Raw genomic sequence first — 22,125 nt, forward strand, 5'->3', positions numbered from 1 at the left:
AAAAAGCAAGTTCCATACAACATGATACCACTTATGTAAATATTTTAAACACCTGAAAAATAGACTATTTTATGTATGGATATATAAATATGTAGCACAAGTTTAAAGACAAACATAAAAATGAAGCGTACCAACTTCAGATAGATGTTATTTCTGGGGAGGAGAGATGGGAAAAGATAGGGCACAGAACTTCAGGTGCAGCTGTAATATCTTCTTTTTTTTTAGGGGGTCTGAAGCAAACATAGCAAAATTTGACATCAGTTTGCCTTGTTGGTGGGTACATAGGTGTGCTTACATTATTTTCTGTACTTTTCTATATGCATGAAATATTCTTTAATTAAAAGAAAAACACAGAAAGAACAAAAAAGACTTAGATTTAGTCTCTCCTTCACAAAGCATGTATCCAAAGCAAATGGAAGCAAACTTCCACAGCATGCCAGACACACGAATAATACCCGCTTCTTCTTTAGTAATGCCATTATTAATTCTAAAATGTATACTTTCTAGTATCAGATTTTTTTTTATTTGGGGAGAGAATAAAGCAATGCGTGTGCCTATTTTGCTTATTGTTATTGTCAAAATAATCACTTTTTTTAGACTTTGAAAAGTACCAACATTTCACGTTAGACATAAAAATTCCTGAAGGGCCGTATGCAAGATGATAGGGTAAGTACCATAGTAGTGGAGATAGCTAAAATCTGTTGCCACAAGAAGGTGACTGTGTCAGTTACATAAAATATCCTGAGGCAGGCCCATAGGATGAATCCGTGCCTGTAAATGCCATGCCACTAGTAAATATGGGCAGAATTTGTGACCGAATATTTTTAAATGTATTTTTAAGTGTAAAACAGACCTGCATTAGCTAGATTTTTGTTAGAAAAAAAGATCTGTGTCCATGATCAGAGTATTTCAACTCTGCTCCAAGGCTTTTGAAGAAAAAAAAAAAGAGAGAAAGAAATCATCTCTATCATCCAGAATAGTAGAGATTACCATAATTTGTCAGAGCTCAAATGAACTCAAATGCAAATTACTCAGTATGAAACTAATTAAACATTATTTTTCACTCAGTGGATTTTAAGTTACTAATTCCATAAATTTGAGGGTATTTTTTACTGAAACAAAGTTTGAGACCTACTTTTTGAGGTATTGAGCAAAATTTGAAGTTCAGTCTCTGCATCTGGATTAGGGTTGCTCACATTTGTGTCCACAGTTATGGAACCAGAAATGAGAGAATCACTATCTCCTGTGAGAGGGAGAAAAGTAGAATTTTAAGTCAACATTTTCACAAATAGGGCATTGTTCATGGTTGATAGCAGAATGCTCTCTGCTATCATAAGTACATGAGATAAACACCTCACCTTTCTTCACAGAGAAGAGCACAGTGCTTTTTGTAGAGAATGAAACAGTCTGTACTGCTACATTAGGTTTCACCACTGAATTGTTTTTCAAAGACAAGGAATAACTCTCCATTTGTTGAATAAGCCTGTATAGAATAAAACATAACAACATAATATTCTATAGATTTGTCATAAAAATCAGTGGTATGTGTTCTCTCCCACATTCCAGTAGAAAGGCATGACCACAGAACTCATGTGATCACACAATGGCACAATCAACTTAAAATAATTTATTTTCTTCACCAGAGTCTTTCTTTGTTACATATAATTTTTCTAAAGTTCTGGTGGACTCTCTCCCCTGAAAGATACCCTGTATATAGATTCCAGACAGCTGGAACTCAAGAAAGACAAATTTCCCCATAGAAATAATCTTTATTGTGCTGCTCTTCACAAAAGGGTGGTGTTGCTACCCATCATTGACTGGACATGTGCTTCTTGCTTCTACAGTGGTGAGAATCAATTTCCACTTATTCAACTCCCTTCTCTTCTCTCACGTGAACCCCTTCAGGTCTCAAGCATCTCTTGTGAGTTGGTGGTTCCAGAGGCAACAATTCATTTGGAACCATGTAAGAGTACATCTTTGAGCTCACAGCCTCAGTTATTAACTAAACATTGCAGGTTTCCACTATATTCTTTTCTACTTTGGATAACTTCAAAGACAGATTAGATAGAAAGTTGGAGGGAGTGGGGAGAACCTGTCAATTTGGTGTTCTCCAAGAAAAGTCATAAGACCTTTTCTTTTCCTTGTTTGCTTTAAGAAATATTTGTACTATTTCTGTACTTGACAAAACAAAATCTCTATATCTAAGATAAATGGTTCAATCTAGTTTTCCTAGAAAGAAGGGATTTCATTAAAATGTAGTTGTTCCACATTCTAAATTTTTATTTTGTCCACTAAAGTATTTTTCCCTTCCCCAAGTGACATAATAAAGAAATAAACTTTAAAATAATTAAAGATTGTTTTTATAAAGAGAATGTGACAATCATTCATATGGAACTATTTGAGTTGCTTTCTCTGTTTTAAATGTTTTCTATTCATAACTCCATTTTATGAATTTTTAGCAATTCACACTAAAGAATAAAGAATAACAACCATACTCCATGTAAAGAATAACAGTCATACTCCAGAGCTGCTTTCAACAGAAGGAATGCCTAACAAAATTCTAATCTTCTAAGAGCATATTTTGTACATTTGTCAACCAAACAATATCTGTTGAGCACCTACTAAGAGGTCAGTACCCTATGAAACACTGGAGATAGCAAGAGTGCTCCCTCAGGCATTTGAAGGCTAAAGGGAACAATGTACTAGATATATGGCAGTGACTGCAGGGTCCGTAACCACTTTTCAAGCGTTGCTCTAGTCACAGCCACTTTCAAGGCTGTATTTTTCTTCCGTGTGATTCTTCCCTCCTCTTGCCATCGCTGATTATATTAGAGATGCATGCTCTGCCTCAGGGTACCCAACACAGAGCCTGACCAAAACCAGCACAAATGACTAGAAGAAGCAATCAGATTCTTTCACCCAGGAATTTTCAAGTTAGTGTCATAGTCATATCAGGACAACCATGGTTTAGAGGGGACCAGAGAGGTCATTCTGTCATTGTAAAGACAAATACAAATTAAAAATAAGAGACTTAACTTTCCTGTTGAAAATAAGAGAAGAAATTTCTCTCTCTTCCTTTTCCTATGAGCATTTACTTTGTAAAGTACTTTGTAAGTACTTTCTCCTCTCTTTGAAATATAAATAAATTCTTTTGTAAGCTAGATGGCAGGGCATCTGGGTGGCTCAGTCGGTTAAGCATCTGACTTCAGCTCAGGTCATAATCTCACAGTTTGTGGGTTCAAGCCCTGCATCTTGCTCTGTGCTGATGGTTCAGAGCCTGAAGCCTGCTTCAGATTCTGTGTCTCCCTCTCTTTCTGTCCCTCCCCTGCTCATACTCTGTCTCTCTCACTCTCTTTCTCTCAAAAATAAATAAACATTAAAAAATAAAAAAAAAAAGAAAAGAAGAAAGCTAGATGGGCATTTTGTCAATTTATGACCTAGGAATGTCTTTTGCAAGGACATGGAAGCCATCTTTTTGAAATGTAAACATCAAGGGAGTTAGCGCCCCTATTTTCCAGTTTCTGTGGAGGGTAGGAGCCTAATTTTAGTGGGTGGGTACCTTGCTCCAAGTTGCAAAGCTACCTCCTGTCATAAAGATATGTGAAGTTTGTTCTTCCTCTGAATAAAGTCAGTTAGCTAATACAAATGGTCACCTCAATTACCAGGTTAACCTAGGATGAACTATGTGTGACAAATAGTGCTGTTAAGTTCTCTTAATTGAGGATTAGTTATTGATTACCTGAAAACTTGTATGTAATGGGATATATCTGGTTGGCTATATAAAGCAGTGAGACTCCTTTCTATCTGCAATCTCTTAGTGTTTGCCTATGATACACATCACATTCTGCTTTAATGCTTATGCAATAAAGAGTGTTTTCTTTCTCTACTGTCTTTGTGGAGAGCATTTCTGGGTTGGGAAAAGATTCTGTTTTAAACTATTTCCCCAATGTTATGAACAACAGGGTCAATTTATGACAGAGCAGAAACTAGAAGTAAAAATGAAACATACATGTTTACTGAGTCATATTAATTATAAAGACAACTGCCAATGTTTTTTGTTTTTTTTTTTCAAGACTTAATGTGTATAAGTCAGGTATCGTGCTAGTTATTTACATATATTATCTCAGTTAAGCCTCACAAGAATCTTACTGAAGTGAGTCCCACAGTTACTCCCATATTATACTGAAGAATCTGAGGCTTTTCCAAAAGATATGAATTTGGCCAAAATCATGGACCTACTAAATAACAATGCTAAGATTGAACCCAGGACTATTTGACTCCAAAGTCTGTCGCCATAACCATTATATTCTCCCAGAAGGAAGGCCCACAAACTCCTTTAATGGGACCTTCAAAACTGCCTTGGATGCCCTGCCACCCCCTTACTCCAGGATCCATAAAGTCCCGCCATATTATGGTACTGTTCTTAGGTTCCCATGAGATTCCATAAGCTTCTTTACAATAAATCTCTGGTCAAAATAATCTAGGTGAGGATCTTTTAACCAAAGAAGGCTGGTTGGAACAAGATTACAAATAAAAATGTGAAATGTAAATGTACAAAGTGGTCAGTATGGAAGCAGTTTTCCATTCCCAAAAATAGGTAAACAAGGACAATTATGGGCTTGAATTTGAGGGCAGAGTTCCAGGGTTATGGGTCAGTCTTTGCAGCACATGGTCAAAATGGAAAAATGAAGTCTTAGATTCACTGATTGTAGCAGGGTGCCCTTAACAGCAGAGACTTTGTCCAGGCTCCTCCCAACTCAGACCAAGAGAATGGATGAATGGATGTTAGAGAACTTCACCAGTCTCCCCTTCTCCACTTAAGGAGTTTTAGTCTCACACTGTCCGCTTCTCTCCATAAGTTGAGAAGGGGAGTCCAGTAGCTTAGGGATGCAAACCAGAAACTGTAAGTGAAAGAAGGTAGAAGTCAAAGGGAGATGAGTAACTGAAGCCTGGTATCTGTCAGGAGACCCTGTGTGTAGGCCCAGGTTGAGGGGACAGAGTTTGGAAGGAATTAGTTTCCTTCCCCAGAGAGAGTATTAGAGGTCACCTCTGTTGGAAGCTCTTGAGGAGTAATAAGTGTGGGAGGCTGGGGCCTGGAGGCTGAGGCAACAGCCTTATCTGAGTGAATAAGGACCTGAGTCCACAAGGGCTTATATACAAGATCACATGGGAGAGGGTCAGCTTTCACAATGGGATTAGAAAAAGTAAGTAGACTAGAAATGCAGAATGGGAAGAATTACTATGAGTATGGTTACATTTCATGTTTCAGTGTGTCCCATATTTAAAATTTTTATCCTCTAACCACCTCCTCTGAAGCCATTTGGATATTACACATAAATACACACAATTGATTCTCCATGTCTTAAGCCAGTAAAATTCATAATTACTTATTGTCAGGACAGTACTTTCATCTGTATCATGATGTATGACTTTCTCAGCCAAATCTCATAGTTGCTGTCTCCTCAACTTTCTCACCAGAAACATCCACTCTTCTCCTCTCTGCCTAGCAAGACTGCAAACACAGAGCCTCCAGGTCTGGAGGGAGCCCGCTCCAGCTCTTGGATCCATGGTCACTCAACATAGACTCTGAGTGCTATGGCCACTTTCTTCTCCAACTTCAGGAAAAATGGGAATCTCCACACTCCCAGTCGGAAGGGCCTAGACTCCTACTGAAATTTGAAGTCATAAAATACACCAGTTGAACTGCTGAAATGACAACCAGGTCTCAGAATTATAACTTGTGAATGTACTATGCATTTCATGCTTTTGTACTTTTTCTACTTTGAGGGCTCAACACTGTAAAAATTAGAAAACTGGTAAGTTCTTCCAGGACTTTCTCCTAAAAAAAAATAATGGGCCTTGCAAACAGAGATTGTGTATAAGAATGTTGATTGCTCAAAGTTTTAAAAGACTTGAAGTAATCAAAATGTCCCTCAGCAGGAATTGCTTAAAGTTCACTCATATTTTGCAGTATCTAAAATTTATGATGCAGGGGCACCTGGGAGACTCAGTCAGTTGAACATCTGACTCTTGATTTTTGCTCAGGTCATGATCTCATGGTTCATGAGAATGAGCAACATGGAGTCTGCTTAAGTTTCTCTCCCTCTCTCTCTCTCTCTCTCTCTCTCTCAGTCTCTGTGCCCTTCTTCCCCATTTGTGCATGCTGTCTCAAAAATAAAAATAATAAAATAAAAATTTATGATATAAATGTATAGATATTTATATTAAAAAGATATTCATGGAGTATTAAATGACAAAAACAGGCTATAAATCTGTAAAGTATGTAATATGATACAAACATACACACATACAGAGGAAAACATCTGGAAGAATACATACACTCAAGTTAATAAAGGTGGGACAATTTTTAGAATTTTGCTCATCTAGGGGTGTCTGGGTGGCTCAGACCCAGTTGGTTAAGCATCCGATTTCAGCTCAGGTCATGATCTCACAGTTCATGGGTTCGAGCCCCGTGTTGGGCTCTGTGCTGACAGTCAGCTTGAAGCCTGGAGCCTGCTTCAGATTCTGTGTCTCCCTCTCTCTCTGCTCCTCCCCTGCTCTCTCTCTTTCTCTCTCTCTCTCTCTCTCAAAAATAAGTGGATATTAAAAAAATTTTAAGTAAAAATAAAATAAAATAAAATTTTGCTCATCTATATATTTTCTTATTTTTCTACAATGAGCATGCATATTTACTTAAATTTTTTAAAACTCAAAAAAAACTGTGTATAAGATAAAACCATAATGAATCATAGTGAGGGAACTTTATAATAAAGTACATGAGTTTTATTATAAATAAACAACCAAAACTATGCCAACCCACTGGAATCAAAAATAGAGAAAGTAGGTAGAGTTGGATTCTTTTTTTTTTTTTTCAATGTAGTCTTGGGAAAGCTTAAGAAAGCTTAACCAAAATACACCAGTATCTCAAGGATAGCTGAGTTGTGGGTAGGGAGCTTTGTCCCGCAAAGTTATGTTGTTCCTTTCAGCTCTATGCTGAGAAAAGAGTTGGAAGAGCTCCTATTGTGCATGCAGGTTGACCCTTGGCCATGCCCAGCTAAGGCCGGGAAAAGAAGTCTAATCTAAATCATCCTAGTTGCTCTCTATATCCTAGGCCAGGGACACCCCTGGAACCAAGAGTTAACATATACCACCCTGTCTAGTACATGAAGATCAGGTGGAAATCCAAGGCTTCAGTCTTCATTCTCAAGGAATCAGCTAGTTAGTGCATCCATGAGAGAAATAAAAACACCTGTCTTAATGGTACACAGCACTTTGTAATGTTTTCTTTCCCAATTGGAATTGTGCTTACGTTGTGAAAGCGTCATCATCAGGAGGAGCATCCGGAACTTCTTGAAAAACATCTTCACTGACACTTAAAAGTTGACTCACTGTCGATACAGCAGTGTCTTTTGCCTGCCAGGAACAAGGGACCAAACCATCATCATAGAAGACATACATCATACATCATCATTATCATGAATTATTGCAGAATCATGTGGCACCACTGGTATGGTAATCCAGAGGCAAGTGTTTTTCAAAATTGAAGGTTTAGTTTTAGATGGCAGAGAGAATAAAGATAAAGCATGATGGAAATTTAAATTGAGTCAATTGGGAAGCTTAGGCTTCTGAATTTCCCCTCAAAGCAAGGTCTTTCACAGAAACTCTACCCCACCCCGAGAACACAAAAGCAGATGCTTGGATCCAGAAGCAGAAACAAAATAAGAGTGCAGGGTTCTGACTACGAAAACATCACAGCCCACGATACTTAGTATAATTATACTTACTATTGAACTAAGTAAAGGGATTTCTAGTTTTGTCTGTCTTTCCATGTCTTTTTTTTTCTTCCCCTCCCCCCTTTTAAAACCTTGTGAGTTTTACCTCACAGGAAGCTTTTCTGGATGTGTTGAAGATCTGTCCGACCACTCTAGCAGCAGAAGTGATGTTCTCAGGAGTCATTTTACTGACATTAGATGTTAAAATCTGAGTTTCACTAGAAATGTTCTCTAACTGTGCTCCCATATTGTCTATCTGTTAAAAACAAAACAAAACAAAACAGCCAGATTTATACAACTATGTCCAAATACTTTGCAAGAATTGCAGGTGAATAAACTGGAATTCAGCTGACCCTCAATCTCCTGAATATCACATCCACTTGGTTCTTCATGTTTGTTTCTCTACTTGTGAAAAGGACAAAGTACACACAGGCTGGTGGTTTTTCCAGCTTTTACTATCTGCCAGGATTAATGAACTAAGACAGGCTGCCTTAGGGAAAGCAATGCTACTCAAGGTGGGAACCATGAACCAAATGGTTCACTGTTTGTTATAGGGTCCATAGGGAAGGTAAGCACAGAAACTGAGAGTTACTGGTCAGAAACTTCTACAACAATTGCATGTTATTGAATCTAATGATTTTTTTCAATGATTTGTATTCAGATGGGAGCCACACTTGCATGAGCATAGCATAACATAGAGACTTGTTCTAATCACTATGTTGTACACCTGAAACGAATGTAACACTGTATGTCAATTACACTTCAATAAAATATAAGTAAAGAAATAATTTAAAACCCTTTTAGAAGAGAAAAAATAATCTGTATTTTTCATATCTTTTTTATCCAATTTTCCTAGTAATTCATTTTTATTACATTTTACAAAATTATTGGTCAGCAAGGAGTTGGAAATTTTTAAAACTACCTTTCCAAGGGGTGCCTGGGTGGCTCAGTCAGTTGGGCATCCAACTTTGGCTCAGGTCATGATCTCACGGTTTGTGAGTTCAAGCCCTGCATCGGGCTCTGTGCTGACAGCTTGGAGCCTGGAGCCTACTTCGGATTCTGTGTCCCCAACTCTCTCTGCCCCTCCCAACTTGTGCTCTGTCTCTCTATGTCTCTCAAAAAATAAATACATGTAAAAAAAATTTTTTAACTAGCTTTTCAGCAAAGACAGTTTGGGAGACACTGACCTTGACCATATCTCCAGGTACCAATCAGTCTCCCGGCTCTGGTGTTGTGAAACTATAAAACATGTTAATCCATATTGTCTTTGGTAGAGCCAGGTGTTAATGTGAGCATGTGTGTTAGTTTTCACTAGATGGCAGCATCATTTCAAAAATCAAACCAAGGTCACAGGCCATTCATACTTTGGGAACAGTTGAAAATAATATCCAATCAGTAGACAAAACAAAGAAAGCTCTCATTCAATAGCTAGGTCCCTGCTCTGTGCAGGCATTTTGCTGGATGTTTTTATAGATGTTATCACATTTAACGCACAAAACAACACTGTGAGTAGGGCACCCTTCTCCCTGTTTAAAAGTCTGAAGAGGGAAAGGAGTTCACCCAAAGTCCATGCAGCTTAAAATGTCAGAGCTGAGAGCCAAAAACTGGCTAGTCAAACTCTGGAACATGAAGTCTTTCCCCAGCCTGTGTAGTTGACACAAACTACGTGGCTGGCAGCCATCTCCACATTCCACTTCCATCCCCATCTTTACCTTCAACCCTGCCCATCTACAGTTAGGGGGCCAGTGTGGGACAGTGTGGACTTTAAAATAAGAAGCAGCTCCATCATTTTTTGGCTGTGGTTCACTGCACCTCTCAAAGACACTGTTTCCTCATCTATAAAATAGGTACATTCATAACTATTTATATAGTTGTTATAAGAATTAAATGTGATTTAAAAACATATGTAAAATGTTAGTGCCATATTTGCTACACAGTAAGTGATCAAGAATTAGTATAATCACTATAATTATCTATGAGAATAACATCTAACTCACAGAGGTTCCATGAGGACTAAATGAGATAATGTATGTTACATGCCCTGCACTTGGACCACTTAAAGTTTCCTCCTTCTCTCCTTTCTTGGCCGCAGGTATTAGCAATCCCATGCAATTGCATTTAGGTATATATTAGGTCAAAATAATTTAATCTTCATGAATAAAACATCTAGTCTATGTAATTCCCACTTCACCTGCTCATGGGTACAGCCCTGAGACCAGCATTAGGGTCTGGGGTTTCCTGTCTCAAAAGGTGTTTGATCATAGTTTTTTTTTTCTTCTTTTTTCTCTTTATTCTAATAAAGTTGACCATCAAAATACCTTCCTTTTGGTTTCAGATACCAGTGATCTATTTTCAGTCAATACTTTACCACTGATCTAAAAAGATGAGGCCATTTAAAATATGTTACAGATTATCATTCACTAAAATTTGCTGAACCCATGTCCAACTGTTCTTTTTCACAGATGTCATCTTCAAAAAAAAAAAAAAGAGTGGCTTTAATTACCAGTTTTTGTTACTTCTTTTTTCTATGTTTCTTAATTTTGAGAGAGACAGAGTGCAAGCAGGAGAGGGGCAGAGAGAGAGAGGGAGACACAGAATCAGAAGCAGGCTCCAGTCCTGAGTTGTCACAGTACAGAGCCCAATGCAGGGCTCCAACTCACGAGCCTTGAGATCATGACCTGAGCTGAAGTCTTAACTGACTGAGCCACCCAGGCATCCCAGTTTTTGCTATTTCTAATTTGACAGTTTTAAAAGCATTGATTCAGGGGCTCCTGAGTGGCTCAGTCAGTTAAGTGTCCAACTTCGGCTCAGGTCATGATCTCACGGTTCATGAGTTCAAGCCCTGCATCGGGCTCTGTCCTGACAGCTCAGAGCCTGGAGCCTGCTTCAGATTCTGTGTCTCCCTTTCTCTCTCAGTCTATCTCTCTGCCCCTCCCCCACTTGCAATCTCTCTCTCAAAAGTAAAAAAAAAAAAAAAAAAAAACATTAAAAATAATAACAATAAAATTTTTAAAAATGTTTAAAAAGCATAGATCTGACCATCAGGTATCTAAAGAACAGAGAGTATACAGAATCCAAACTTTTTCCAGTTACCCAGAACATGGACCATAGGGCATACCTTATTTTCCAGGGTTTTCAGATTTTCATCGCAATTTCCTTTTGTCACATTTTCTAATACTATTTCTCCATATATAGAAATATTGCACATCCGAGTAGCTATTGGATAGCCCACTTTAATAAAAAGAAGTAAACAAAACAAAACAAAACAGTGTTTGCAAACATGGCCACTAGCAACAATCTGCCCCTATACACACCTCCATCTCAGTGTGATTTAGCTGCTTCTCCCGCCAAAAGGTGGAGTCTATTCCTCCTTTTCCTGAATTGAGCCTGGACTTACAACTGGCGTTGACCAAGAGAATGTTCTGTGAGAGCTCCAGAACCTGGCCTCAAGAAGATGAAGTTTCAGCCTTCACCCCCTTGGAACACTGTCCTGAGACTGTTGAATAAGGAAGCAGCTCCAATCTACTAGAGAATAAGAGGCTATGTGGAAGAGAACTGAGGCCCTTCAGTCTTGCCATTTAGGACTCCAGCTGCCACAATCAACCCACAGAACTATGAAAAATCTAAATCATTAATTCTTTTAAGCCACGAAATTTGGGGTAGTTTGATATACAGGAATGGAAAAGTGAATCGGCCAGTTACTACAGGAATCTTAAAGGCAGATATCACTTGTCTTAATTTTTAAATCTGGAATTCAAAACTATTTCCTTCCTTTGAAGTCTGCCAGGAAGATTTGCCTTCCAGCAACCAGGGACATAGGGCTTTGAATTGTGATGAGGGTTGAAGAGATGGGAAACAATATGAAAAATTCCTACTAGATAATGAATTACATATTGATCTTTCCTTCTTTATCCACATCTGAGTAAACTGAAAGGCAAAGAGTTCTACTATATTGTAGCACCTATTTGATACTTGGTTGGCTTTCAATACTTATGAATCATTAGGTTTATTTCTTATAATTATCACTGAGTCTCCCTAATTCAGTGTTCTCCTGTGAACAAAGCTTAAGAAGCTGTTAACAGATAAAATCACCTCCTACAAGTATGAATCTACCTACGCAAAATCATTGAAAATATCTTGGTCATTTGTTGTATAAAAGTGAATAATTCAGAAGTAATTCTTAATATAAAACTAAACGCACATTTGCCAATAGTTGGAATCTATATCCTTAAAATTATTTTATGGGCTCAATCTGAAATTTAAAGGTAAGTAAAATAAACCTTTTCACAATAGTTGCTCAGAAAATAAAAATAACCAAATAAAAGAACCAAATGAAAGATGGTGATTCCCTTGTCCCAAAAACATTTAAAAAAAATCAAACAAGAGTGATGTCCCTTGATGCATATGTTACTGACATTTTTACTGTTCCAGATTGGGTAGCACATAGTTATTTTTTGTAGTTGTATCTCTTTTACAAGTTATAATGAAATATTTAACACAAACAAAACATATAAAAATTAAGACGGTAAGTATCCATGGACATACTTTATAAAAAGTAAGTACCAATACACGAAGCCCCATGTCTTTCACCTTTTGAGCTTTTAATCAAGAGGCTCTAGCCTTATAAGGACATATGTAAAGAATAGGATCATGAATATTTGAGTAGGCATGATATATGTGGGCAAAGGCAATTTGGACTCTGCAAATGGAATACTGGTTTACACAATCTCTTAGAATAAATAAGATAAAGAAACACAGGGGAAAGACCAGTACCTATAAGTACTGTAGCATTTCAAAGAGCATGACATAAACAAAAATAAATATCTATATAAAATGCGAAATTCTCCCCAGGGTTATTACTGACTGAAGTTCTCTCAAACATTTTCATAAATGATCTAGAATTGGCTGTTATTCAGATATCCAGTGCTGCAGGAAATGATGATATCCTGCAGGAAGATGTGAGAGATAGGAGGAGTGGTCAAAGGAAAATCAATGCAAACAAAGTTCAGGTAAAACACTGAGAGAAAATTATACAGCATAATGGGTTCTAAGCTGTTAGGAAAGGAACCTATGAATTTTTAAGGGCTACTCTCAGAAGATATTACCCAATGCAACATTGAAATAAATCATAAAAATCCTGGATATCATCAGGGAGCATAGACATTTTAAAAATGTTATTTTTGCCTTTATTCTTTGGAATGTCTCTATGCACACAAGGTTGTCATGCTTTAAGAAAGGTATGATGAATCTAGAGAATGTTCCAAGATGGCTAACTAAAATTACCAAGAAGATGAAGTACTACCAACTGTGGACAAACTTAACAGCATCTCTACCTAGAAAGATGAAGTCTGAAAGTAGATATGATACAAATCTATAGCTAATGTTTAATATTCAGAGAAGTTATAAAACTCCATAAGCAGATATTAACATGATTAAATTCAAGGACATAGAGTAAACTGGGGAAATAAACCAATGGGAGAGGGAGTAAAAGGAATTTTTAACTGATCCATATTATAGTTTTTAGGAGAATTAGAATTATGTGAAATTGCATCCTAAACTTGGAACACTGGTATCATGAAAGGGAGGCAAACTGTTCCACAAAGCCGTCTTTGATGCCTCTTCCAGGAACTTAATACTGGTTGGAGGAATGATAGGTATGATCCAGCATAGCGATTAATATGCTTACACAGAGGAGACGTTTGGAGAAACACATACCATTTAAAGTGTTCTCACCACATGTTTCCTGGGAAGATCCATATTTTCCCACTGGAATTCTGGCAAAAGTTAAATCATCAGAGGTACTGCTTTCACAGAAATAAGCTATGATGAAAAGAAAATATATTTTTTATCATAAATTATAATTTTCTTTTTAAAATTTCAAACCAGATAAAAGTCAAAGTTCAAAACCTATTCAGTATAATTTGAAGGATAATAGAAAACTTTAGGACTCACTGACCCGCCAGGAATTTCATACTTTTTTATCTGGTTGAGTTAATATTAATACCATTAGAAAAATTAGTATGTTAGATAATGTCTTCTAGTTAAAATGTACACAATATATAACCTGGTAGAGGTAGGATGTAATCACTAACACATCAAAAAAGATAGTATAATCAAATTAGTTGCAATCTTGAAAATTAAAGATATAGAGCCTATATCTTTATTATCTTTACTACCAAAGGGCATCATGAGGATGTGGGTCAAAGCAAAAAGACCAAAGTCATGGAGCATGTGAGATATACTGGCTTGTAGGAGTGCAGGAAATGGTAGGAATGCATTTCTAGGACTCTGGATCCTAAGCAGGGAGCACAAAGTGTACAGAGTATTGGAAAGCATACTGTAGATGAAGATGTAGCTTTGAAACACTATGTACAATATCCAAGACAAGAAAGCAACGTTAACTATCTGTCAGTAGATGAATGGATAAAGAAATATATATACATATATGTGTGTGTGTGTGTGTGTGTATACACATATATATATATTTTCTGGGAATATTCATATATATATATATATATATATATATATATATGAATCTTAATCATAAAAAAGAATGAGACCTTGCCATTTGCAATAACATGGATGGACCTAGAGGGTAAGTAAAATAAGTAAGACAGAAAAGGAAAAATATCATATTACTTCACTTATATGTAGAATCTAATAAATGAAATGAATAAACAAATAAAAAACAGAAACAGATGAATAAATACAGAGTGGTTGCCAGAGGGGTTGCCGGGGAAATTGGCGAAATGAGTGAAGGAAAGTGGGAGATACAGGTTTCTAGTTATGGAGTAAATAAGTCACTGGGATGAAAGGTACAGCACAGGGAATAAAGTCAATGGTACTGAACTAGCATTGTTTGGTGACAGATGGTAGCTACCCTTGTGGTGAACATAGCATAATGGGTAGAGTTGTTGAATCACCATGTTGTACACATGAAACTAATGTAACATTGTGTGTCAACTATACTTCAATTAAAAAAAGAAGTAGCTTTGAACTTTGATTCTGAGAGAGCACTGTCTGAAGTAAAACAACTAATTTTACAACATCTCATCGAGAGAAAGGATGAAAAGACAAAAACTTCATCTACATATATAGTTAGATAGGAAGATGCACCTTGGTTTCAGAAAAGTTAAATATATTAGAATTGTGATCTTTGAAATGGGGTAATATAGCATATCACCAACCAGAAGGACCTGAGAAAACCATATCACCCATTGCCCTGAAGTAGAAAGTGCAACCAGAAGGAAAAGCATCTGTCAGTTTACAGAGAAACTTGATAGTTGGGAAACATACTAGGTATATTGAACATACAAGTAAATAGCCCAAAAAGAATACTCAGCTTTTACTATTAAGCTACAAACACATGTTAAAGCCATCATTATTAAACCCATTGTTACTAAATCATTAACAGAAGCATTTGAAAAACTTTGCTGTTGTCCTTATTTACACGAGCCACCTAAATCTCATACCCTAGTGCCATCCCAAGTAACTTACGGATTGTACATCTCCATCCTCTCCACTCTTCTGGACAAACACATCTGCCATTTTCCCAGGTTCCACCATTCCTGCAGAACTTTATTGTGGTGTTTGCTGTGGGGGTTAATGTTTCTAAAAAAAACAATAAATAATAGAATACTTCACAAACTGGCTAATCAGTTTCTCCTTTTGGATGTGTAGCCTTCAATTTCTACATGTAAAACAATTACCTTGAGTAGCACTGGAGAAGTATTTTTGTAACATCATCATCAACAAAAATATATATTGAGAATTTACACAGGATATACAATACTTATGACAGGTTATGAATACCAAAAAGCTACATTTAAAAGACATAATACTTTGAACAAGGACATTAGAATCTACGGAGGGAAACAGGCGATTATATAGATTAGATAGATGATAGATAGATAGTAGATAGATAGATAGGCAGGCATATAAGGCACCTAAGTCAACATGCAGATTTTTACATGCTTTAAGAACACAGAAGAGAGATGTTGAGGACAGAGGCAATTTATCCAGCGATGACTTTCCAGAAGAGGTGGTATTTGAGTCAGATTTTAAGACTAAAACTAGAAAAGCCAGATAAAAAAGGCCCCAAATAGGCGGGATACAGAGTGCAAAATCACAAAATGGAAAGTTCTGATGTGTCCAAGGAACATAGCAAAGTTTAACAAATAAGGAATATTAGTCCTATGTGAAGTAATAGCAGGACATCGACTGGATTATGAGTGGGTTTATAGACCAAGCCAAGGAGATTTATCCTGCAAGAGTCTAGAGAGATCTTTTAAAAAATTTTTTTAATGTTTATTTTTGAGAGAGAGAGACAGAATACAAGTGGGGGAGGGGCAGAGAGAGAGAGGGAGACACATAATCTGAAACAGGCTCCAGGCTCTGTGCTGTCAGCACAGAGCCCGAGGTGAGGCTTGAACTCACAAACCATGAGGTCATGACCTAAGTCAAAGTCAGACACTTAACCGACTGAGCCACCCAGGCGCCCCTAGTTTTTTTATTCTTAATTGATCTAACAGATAAGTTTATTCAAAATAATAATAGCAATGACATATGAGGTGATTATAGCTTATGGAAAAACGAAATAAAGGACAGAAAAAAATGTAAGGGAAGAGAAGGAGGAATTGGGAATACTGTATTATGAGGTCCTGGCACTACTTATGAGACCACAGAGATATTAGAAAGTGGACTTAGATTAGGGACACCTGGGTGGCTCAGTCAGTTGAGTGTCCAACCCTAGATTTGGGCTCAAGTCATGATCTCATGGTTTGTGAGACTGAGCACCTCGTCAGGCTCCCAAGGAGCCTGCTTGGGATTCTCTGTCTCTCTCTGCCCCTCCCCCATTCACTCTCTCTTTCTCTCTCTCTCAAAATAGATAAACTTAAAAGATACATTTTGGGGGACTCCTGGGTGGCTCAGTCAGTTGAGTGTCTGACCAGATTTTGGCTTAGGTCATGATCCCAGGGTCACAGGATTGAGCCCTGTGTCTGGCTCTGCACTGAGCATGGAACCTGCTTGGGATTCTTTCTCTCTCTTCCTCTGCCCCTGCCCCTCTCCCCTACTTGTTCTCTCAAAATAAATAAATAAATAAATTGGTGGTTACTGTAGAGGTTGCAGTATACATTTACAACTAATCTAAGTCCATTTTCTTTTTAAAGAAATAATTAAAAATCAGAGCAAAAATCAATGAAGTTGAAAACAGGAAATTAATAGACAAAATCAATGAAACCAAAAGCTCGTTATTTGTAAAGATCATTCAAATTGATAAACCTGTAGATAGTCTAACCATAAAAAAAAGAGAAGGCACAAATAACAGACATGAAAAAGAGTCATCACTACTGATCCCATGAACATTAAAAGAACAATAAAGAAATATTATGAATAGTCTATGCCCACAAATTTGATAAGCTAGATGAAATGGACCAAGTCCTTGAAGGACACAATCTACTGAACTCACACAAGGAGAAATAGATCATCTGAATAGGCCTATATTGATAAAGAAACTGAATCAATAATCAATAACCTTCCAGAGCAATAGGCATCAGGCCCCAGATGGATTTACTGCTGAATCCTACCAAACACTTGAGGAAAAACTGGTATCAATGTTTTACACTCTCTTCTAGAAAACAGAAGCAAAAGGAACACTTCCTAACTCATTCTATGAGGCCAACATTATTCTCATACCAAAATTAGATAAAGACATTACAAAAAAGGAAAATTACATATCAATATCTCTCATGAATGTAAAGTCAAAACTCCTCCAACAAATTATTAGCAAATCAAACCCAAAAATGTATAGAAAAATTTATAACATAATACAGTATTCTCAATCCTCCTTCTCTTCCTTTATAACATGTTCTCATCTTAGGGGAAAGCATCTCATTTCTTACCATTGAGTATGAGATTGAGTTTATGTTTTTTGTAGATGTTCTGTATCAAGTTGATGCAGTTCCCCTATATTTTCACTTTGCTAAGAGTTTTTAACATGAATCGTAGTTGGATTTTGTTGAATGCTTTTTCTGTATTTATTGATATGATCGTGTGATTTTTCTTTTTTAGCCTGTTGATATGAATTACATTAATTGATTTTCAAATGTTGAGCTAGCCTTGCATATCTGGAATAAATCCCAATTTGTTACGATGTATGATTTGTATTTCCCTGATGATGAATGATGCAGAAGAATGAGCCTGGACTACTTTCTTACACCATACACAAAAATAAACTCAAAATGGATGAAAGACCTAAATATAAGACAGGATGCCATCAAAATCCTAGAGGAGAATACAGGCAACAATCTCTTTGACCTCAGCTACAACAACTGCTTACTTGACATGTTTCCAGAGGCAAGGGAAAGTAAAGCAAAAATGAACTATTGGGACCTTATCAAGATAAAAAGCTTCTGCACAGCAAAGGAAACAATCAGCAAAACTAAAAGGCAACTGACAGAATGGGAGATGATATTTGCAAATGACATATTCGATAAAGGATTAGTATCCAAAATCTATCAAGAAATTACCAAACTCAACACCCCAAAAAACACAAATAATCCAGTGAAGAAATGGGCAAAAGACATGAACAGACATTTTTCCAAAGAATACATCTAGATGGTTAACAGACACATGAAAAAATGCTCGTCACTCATCACCAAGTAAATGGATTTTTTTAAAAAGCTGTGGTATATCCATACAATGGAATATTATTCAGCCATAAAGAGAAATGAGCTATGAAGCCCCCAAAAGATATGGAGGAATCTTAAATACTTTTAGCTAAGTTAAAGAAGCCAGGCTGAAAGAGCTACACACTATATGATTCTAAGTATGATATTCTGGAGGGGCTCCTGGGTGGCTCAGTCAGTTAAGCATCTAACTTCAACTCATGTCATGATCTCACAGTTCATGAGTTCAAGTCCCTCATTGGACTCTGTGCTGACAGCTCAGAGCCTGGAGCCAGCTTCGGATTCTGTGTCTCCCTCTCTCTCTGCCCCTCCCCCACTCATGCTCTCTGTCTCTCTCACTCTCAAAAATAAATAAACGTTAAAAAAATTTAAATATGACATTCCAGAAAGGCAAAACTATAGAAACAGTAAAATGACTGGCGGGTTGGGAGAGGGAGAGAAGGATGAATAGGTGAAGCAAAGGGTAATTTTAGGCAAGTGAACTATTCTGTATGATACTGTAACAGTGGATACATGTCATTATATTTGTCAAAATCCACCAAATTTGTATACACAAAGAATGAACCCTAATGTAAGATGCATTTTAATTAATAATGTATCAATATTGGTTCATTCATTATATAACAAAAGCAACCCACTAGGGTAAGATATTAATAATAAAGGAAGATATGGAGGGGAAGCAGTGATGCAAGAGGGAATAAATAGGAACTCTATATTTTCTGCTTAATTTTACTGTAGCCTGAAACTTCTCTAAAAATCAAGTCATTGGTATAAAAATATAAGATATGGATCCAGATCTCAAAGAGCTTAAGATCTACCAAGAGAGATTTAATTGTAATTGTTATATGACAAACTTCTCCGTGTAACCAAGGAAATGTGTGAATATTTATTTATTGTTTATTTATTTTGAGAGAGGGTGAATGCGTGAGAGTGGGGGAGGAGCAGAGAGAGAGGGGGAGAGAGATTCCCAAGCACGCTCCAGCCATCAGCGCAGAACCCAGTGCAGGGCTTGAACCCATGAACTGTGATATAACGACCTGAACTAATATCAAGAGCCCAATGCTTAACTGACTGAGCCACCCAGGTGCCCTTATGTGAATCTTTTTAAATTGTAGAATATTTCAAGTACACAAAGTACAGAGTATAAAACATCCCCCACTACCCCAAAGCCAGTTTTAAAAGCTAGGAACTTTCTCTCAGATTTGCTTCAGACTTTTTAAAAAATATGTAATAAAACTTTACAGGAAGAGTTGAAACCCCTTCTACTCCTTTCTATCAACATTCCTTTCTCTCCATACCCAGAGGTTAACACTATATTGAAATTGTCGTTTATCTTTTACATCATATTTTATACTATTATTATATCTAAGATAATCAATACATAGCATTTGCTGCAGTTTTTGTTTTGGTTTGGTTTTTACTATTGATTCAACTACTTTTTTTAAGTTTATTTGTTTTATTGGGGGGAGGAGGGACAAAGAGAGAAGGAAAGAGAAAATCCCAAGCAGGCTCTGCACTGTCAGCTCAGAGCCTGACACAGGGCTCAAACTCATGAACCATGAAATCATGACCTGAGCCAAAATCAAGATGCCTGAACCACCCAGGCTCCCTGATTAGACTATTTTAATGGTTACAGTTCGATTTAGGTTTTTTTTCCTTCCTTTGGGGGTAAATTTGGTCATTTATATTTTTTTAGAAAATTTCTACTTGGGCAAAGTTTTTATATTAGCTAGGATAATATTTGCATGGTATTTGCTTATGACTTTATTGATTTTTTAATCACTTCTTTAGTATATATTTTAATAGGTAATACATTCACAGAGTTGGAAAATAAAAATAACATACAAAGTACATAACCTTTCTCCCATCCATAAATATACACAAGTAATAATTTCTATTCATTTTTTCCAATCTTTCTTTTTTCAGTACAAGTAAATATGAATCTATACTTATTTTCATCCTCTTTTCTGTAGCTTGCTGTTGCACCTTACAATGAATGTCCAAAATCTTTCCACAGCAGTTCATAGAAAACTTCCACCTCTTCTTTTACAGCTGCATTATAGTCCATCATAATAAACCCTGATTTAGCTAACTGACCCCTTATTGATGGACACATGTTGTTTTCAATTGTCTCAAAATTGCACTGTACGTTGCACAAATTCATATGGAGAATGAATTCCCAGAGGTGCAATTCTGAGCCACAGAGTGCACCTTTGTCATTTTGACATTTATTTCCAGCTTGCCCTTATAGGGGTTGTATTGACTTGTATTTTCACCAGCAATGCAACTCTATGCAGGGCCTGGAACAAAGTACAATGAAGACCCATATACCATTTATATAAAAGTAGATGTAAAACTTGTAAATTAAGCTCACAAACTGCTAAATAAAGTCTACGTGCTTGATTCTAATGCCAGGATAATCATACCTTCCTAAGGACCTGGAAGTCCAGGTCTGAATTTAGGAACTGTGCATTCCTTGGAGTTCTACTTCAGACTGTGACATGCACCCGCCCCACTCTGTCCTCATGCCTGGTAGGGTTCCAGGCCCAAGGAGGCCTTGTGCTGCCACCTACCGACACCCGAGCCAACAGCCACCCCTCAGGGCCAGGTAAGCACTGCCACCACCGGGGCGAAGTGAGGTGAGCAAAATCTCCCTATAAGCCCAGCAGGGGAGCTGGGGACCCGGATGCAAGACGCAAACCCCAGAAGGAGAGATGCGGGCTCTGGGTCAGCGTGCTGTCTTGGCTTTTCCTTAAACCTTGTCTATCATCCTGCTTCTCTGTGTTGTGATCCGCTTTACTTTTGCACATGTTGCTTATATACCTTTTCGTCTTGACAAATCTCGCTGGATATTTATCGTCTTAAATTCATCTTTTCAAAAAACTAGCTTTTGGTTTTGTTGATCTCCATTCTTGTTTTGTTTCCATTCCATTAATTTGTTCTTATTTTCATTACTGCCAAACAGCCTTCCTTAGAATTTACTTTTTTTTCTATTTATTTATTTTTATTTGTTTTGTCTCCAGGCCCAGCTTAATGACAGATGCATAGACAGTACAACAAATGTTTGCTGACTGGCTTCTTTGGCGTTTGCAATTTGGTTGAGGATATCGAGCCCAAGCTGAGCTACCACTCCTCTGTTACAATCCCATTTTTAACACCTTTTGCCCCCCCCAGTTCAAGACCCTGTCCCCTGAAATGCCTAAATTACCCACAAAATATAGCAAAGGGAGTATTGGTATTTTTAAGCCTCTGTATTTTAAGTAAAGAAAGACAGACCCTGAAGGATTAAGTGCTTTGTTTGTTTCATTTAGTTTTTAAACCTATGGACTTATAAAAATGACACTAGCCAACATTCATTAGCCCAACATCCCCATTCTATATAAAGAGTACATTCTACATAAAGAGTATATTCTACATAAAGGGTAACTTGTTCCAGATCAATAACTAGTTGACAGCTGAGTGGAGTTAACTCAGATCTTTTGGTTACTAATCAAGTGCTCCAGCTCCACCCTACAAGTGCTGTCTTTACCACAGGGAAAACAGGGATGGAGAGCATCAGCTTCAACTTGAGGATTCGTACGCTGGCATGTGTTTAATAGTAGTATTTATTTTTCTTTTATAACACCAGTATAATATTAACATTTTTCTACATTTTCTTACATTAT

The 22,125-nt window shown here is 37.1% G+C and overlaps 1 protein-coding gene across 1 annotated transcript in view; it reads right to left on the minus strand.

Moving 5' to 3' along the window:
• ADGRG7 (adhesion G protein-coupled receptor G7) overlaps positions 1-22,125 on the minus strand; it is a 70,658-nt gene that overhangs the window by 42,533 nt on the left and 6,000 nt on the right. The window contains exons 2-8 of the mRNA XM_047098734.1: positions 15,270-15,383; positions 13,488-13,592; positions 10,891-11,003; positions 7,879-8,028; positions 7,310-7,413; positions 1,359-1,483; positions 1,136-1,243 (exon numbers count right to left, since the gene is read on the minus strand). Of these exons, the coding sequence (XP_046954690.1) occupies positions 1,136-1,243; positions 1,359-1,483; positions 7,310-7,413; positions 7,879-8,028; positions 10,891-11,003; positions 13,488-13,592; positions 15,270-15,383 (819 nt within the window). The remainder of the gene's footprint in view (positions 1-1,135; positions 1,244-1,358; positions 1,484-7,309; positions 7,414-7,878; positions 8,029-10,890; positions 11,004-13,487; positions 13,593-15,269; positions 15,384-22,125) is intronic.

Source organism: Lynx rufus, unplaced genomic scaffold (genome assembly GCF_022079265.1).
Source record: "Lynx rufus isolate CCGP_SWC_20201006 ecotype Redwood Valley unplaced genomic scaffold, mLynRuf1.p SCAF_5, whole genome shotgun sequence".
NCBI lineage: Eukaryota > Metazoa > Chordata > Mammalia > Carnivora > Felidae > Lynx > Lynx rufus.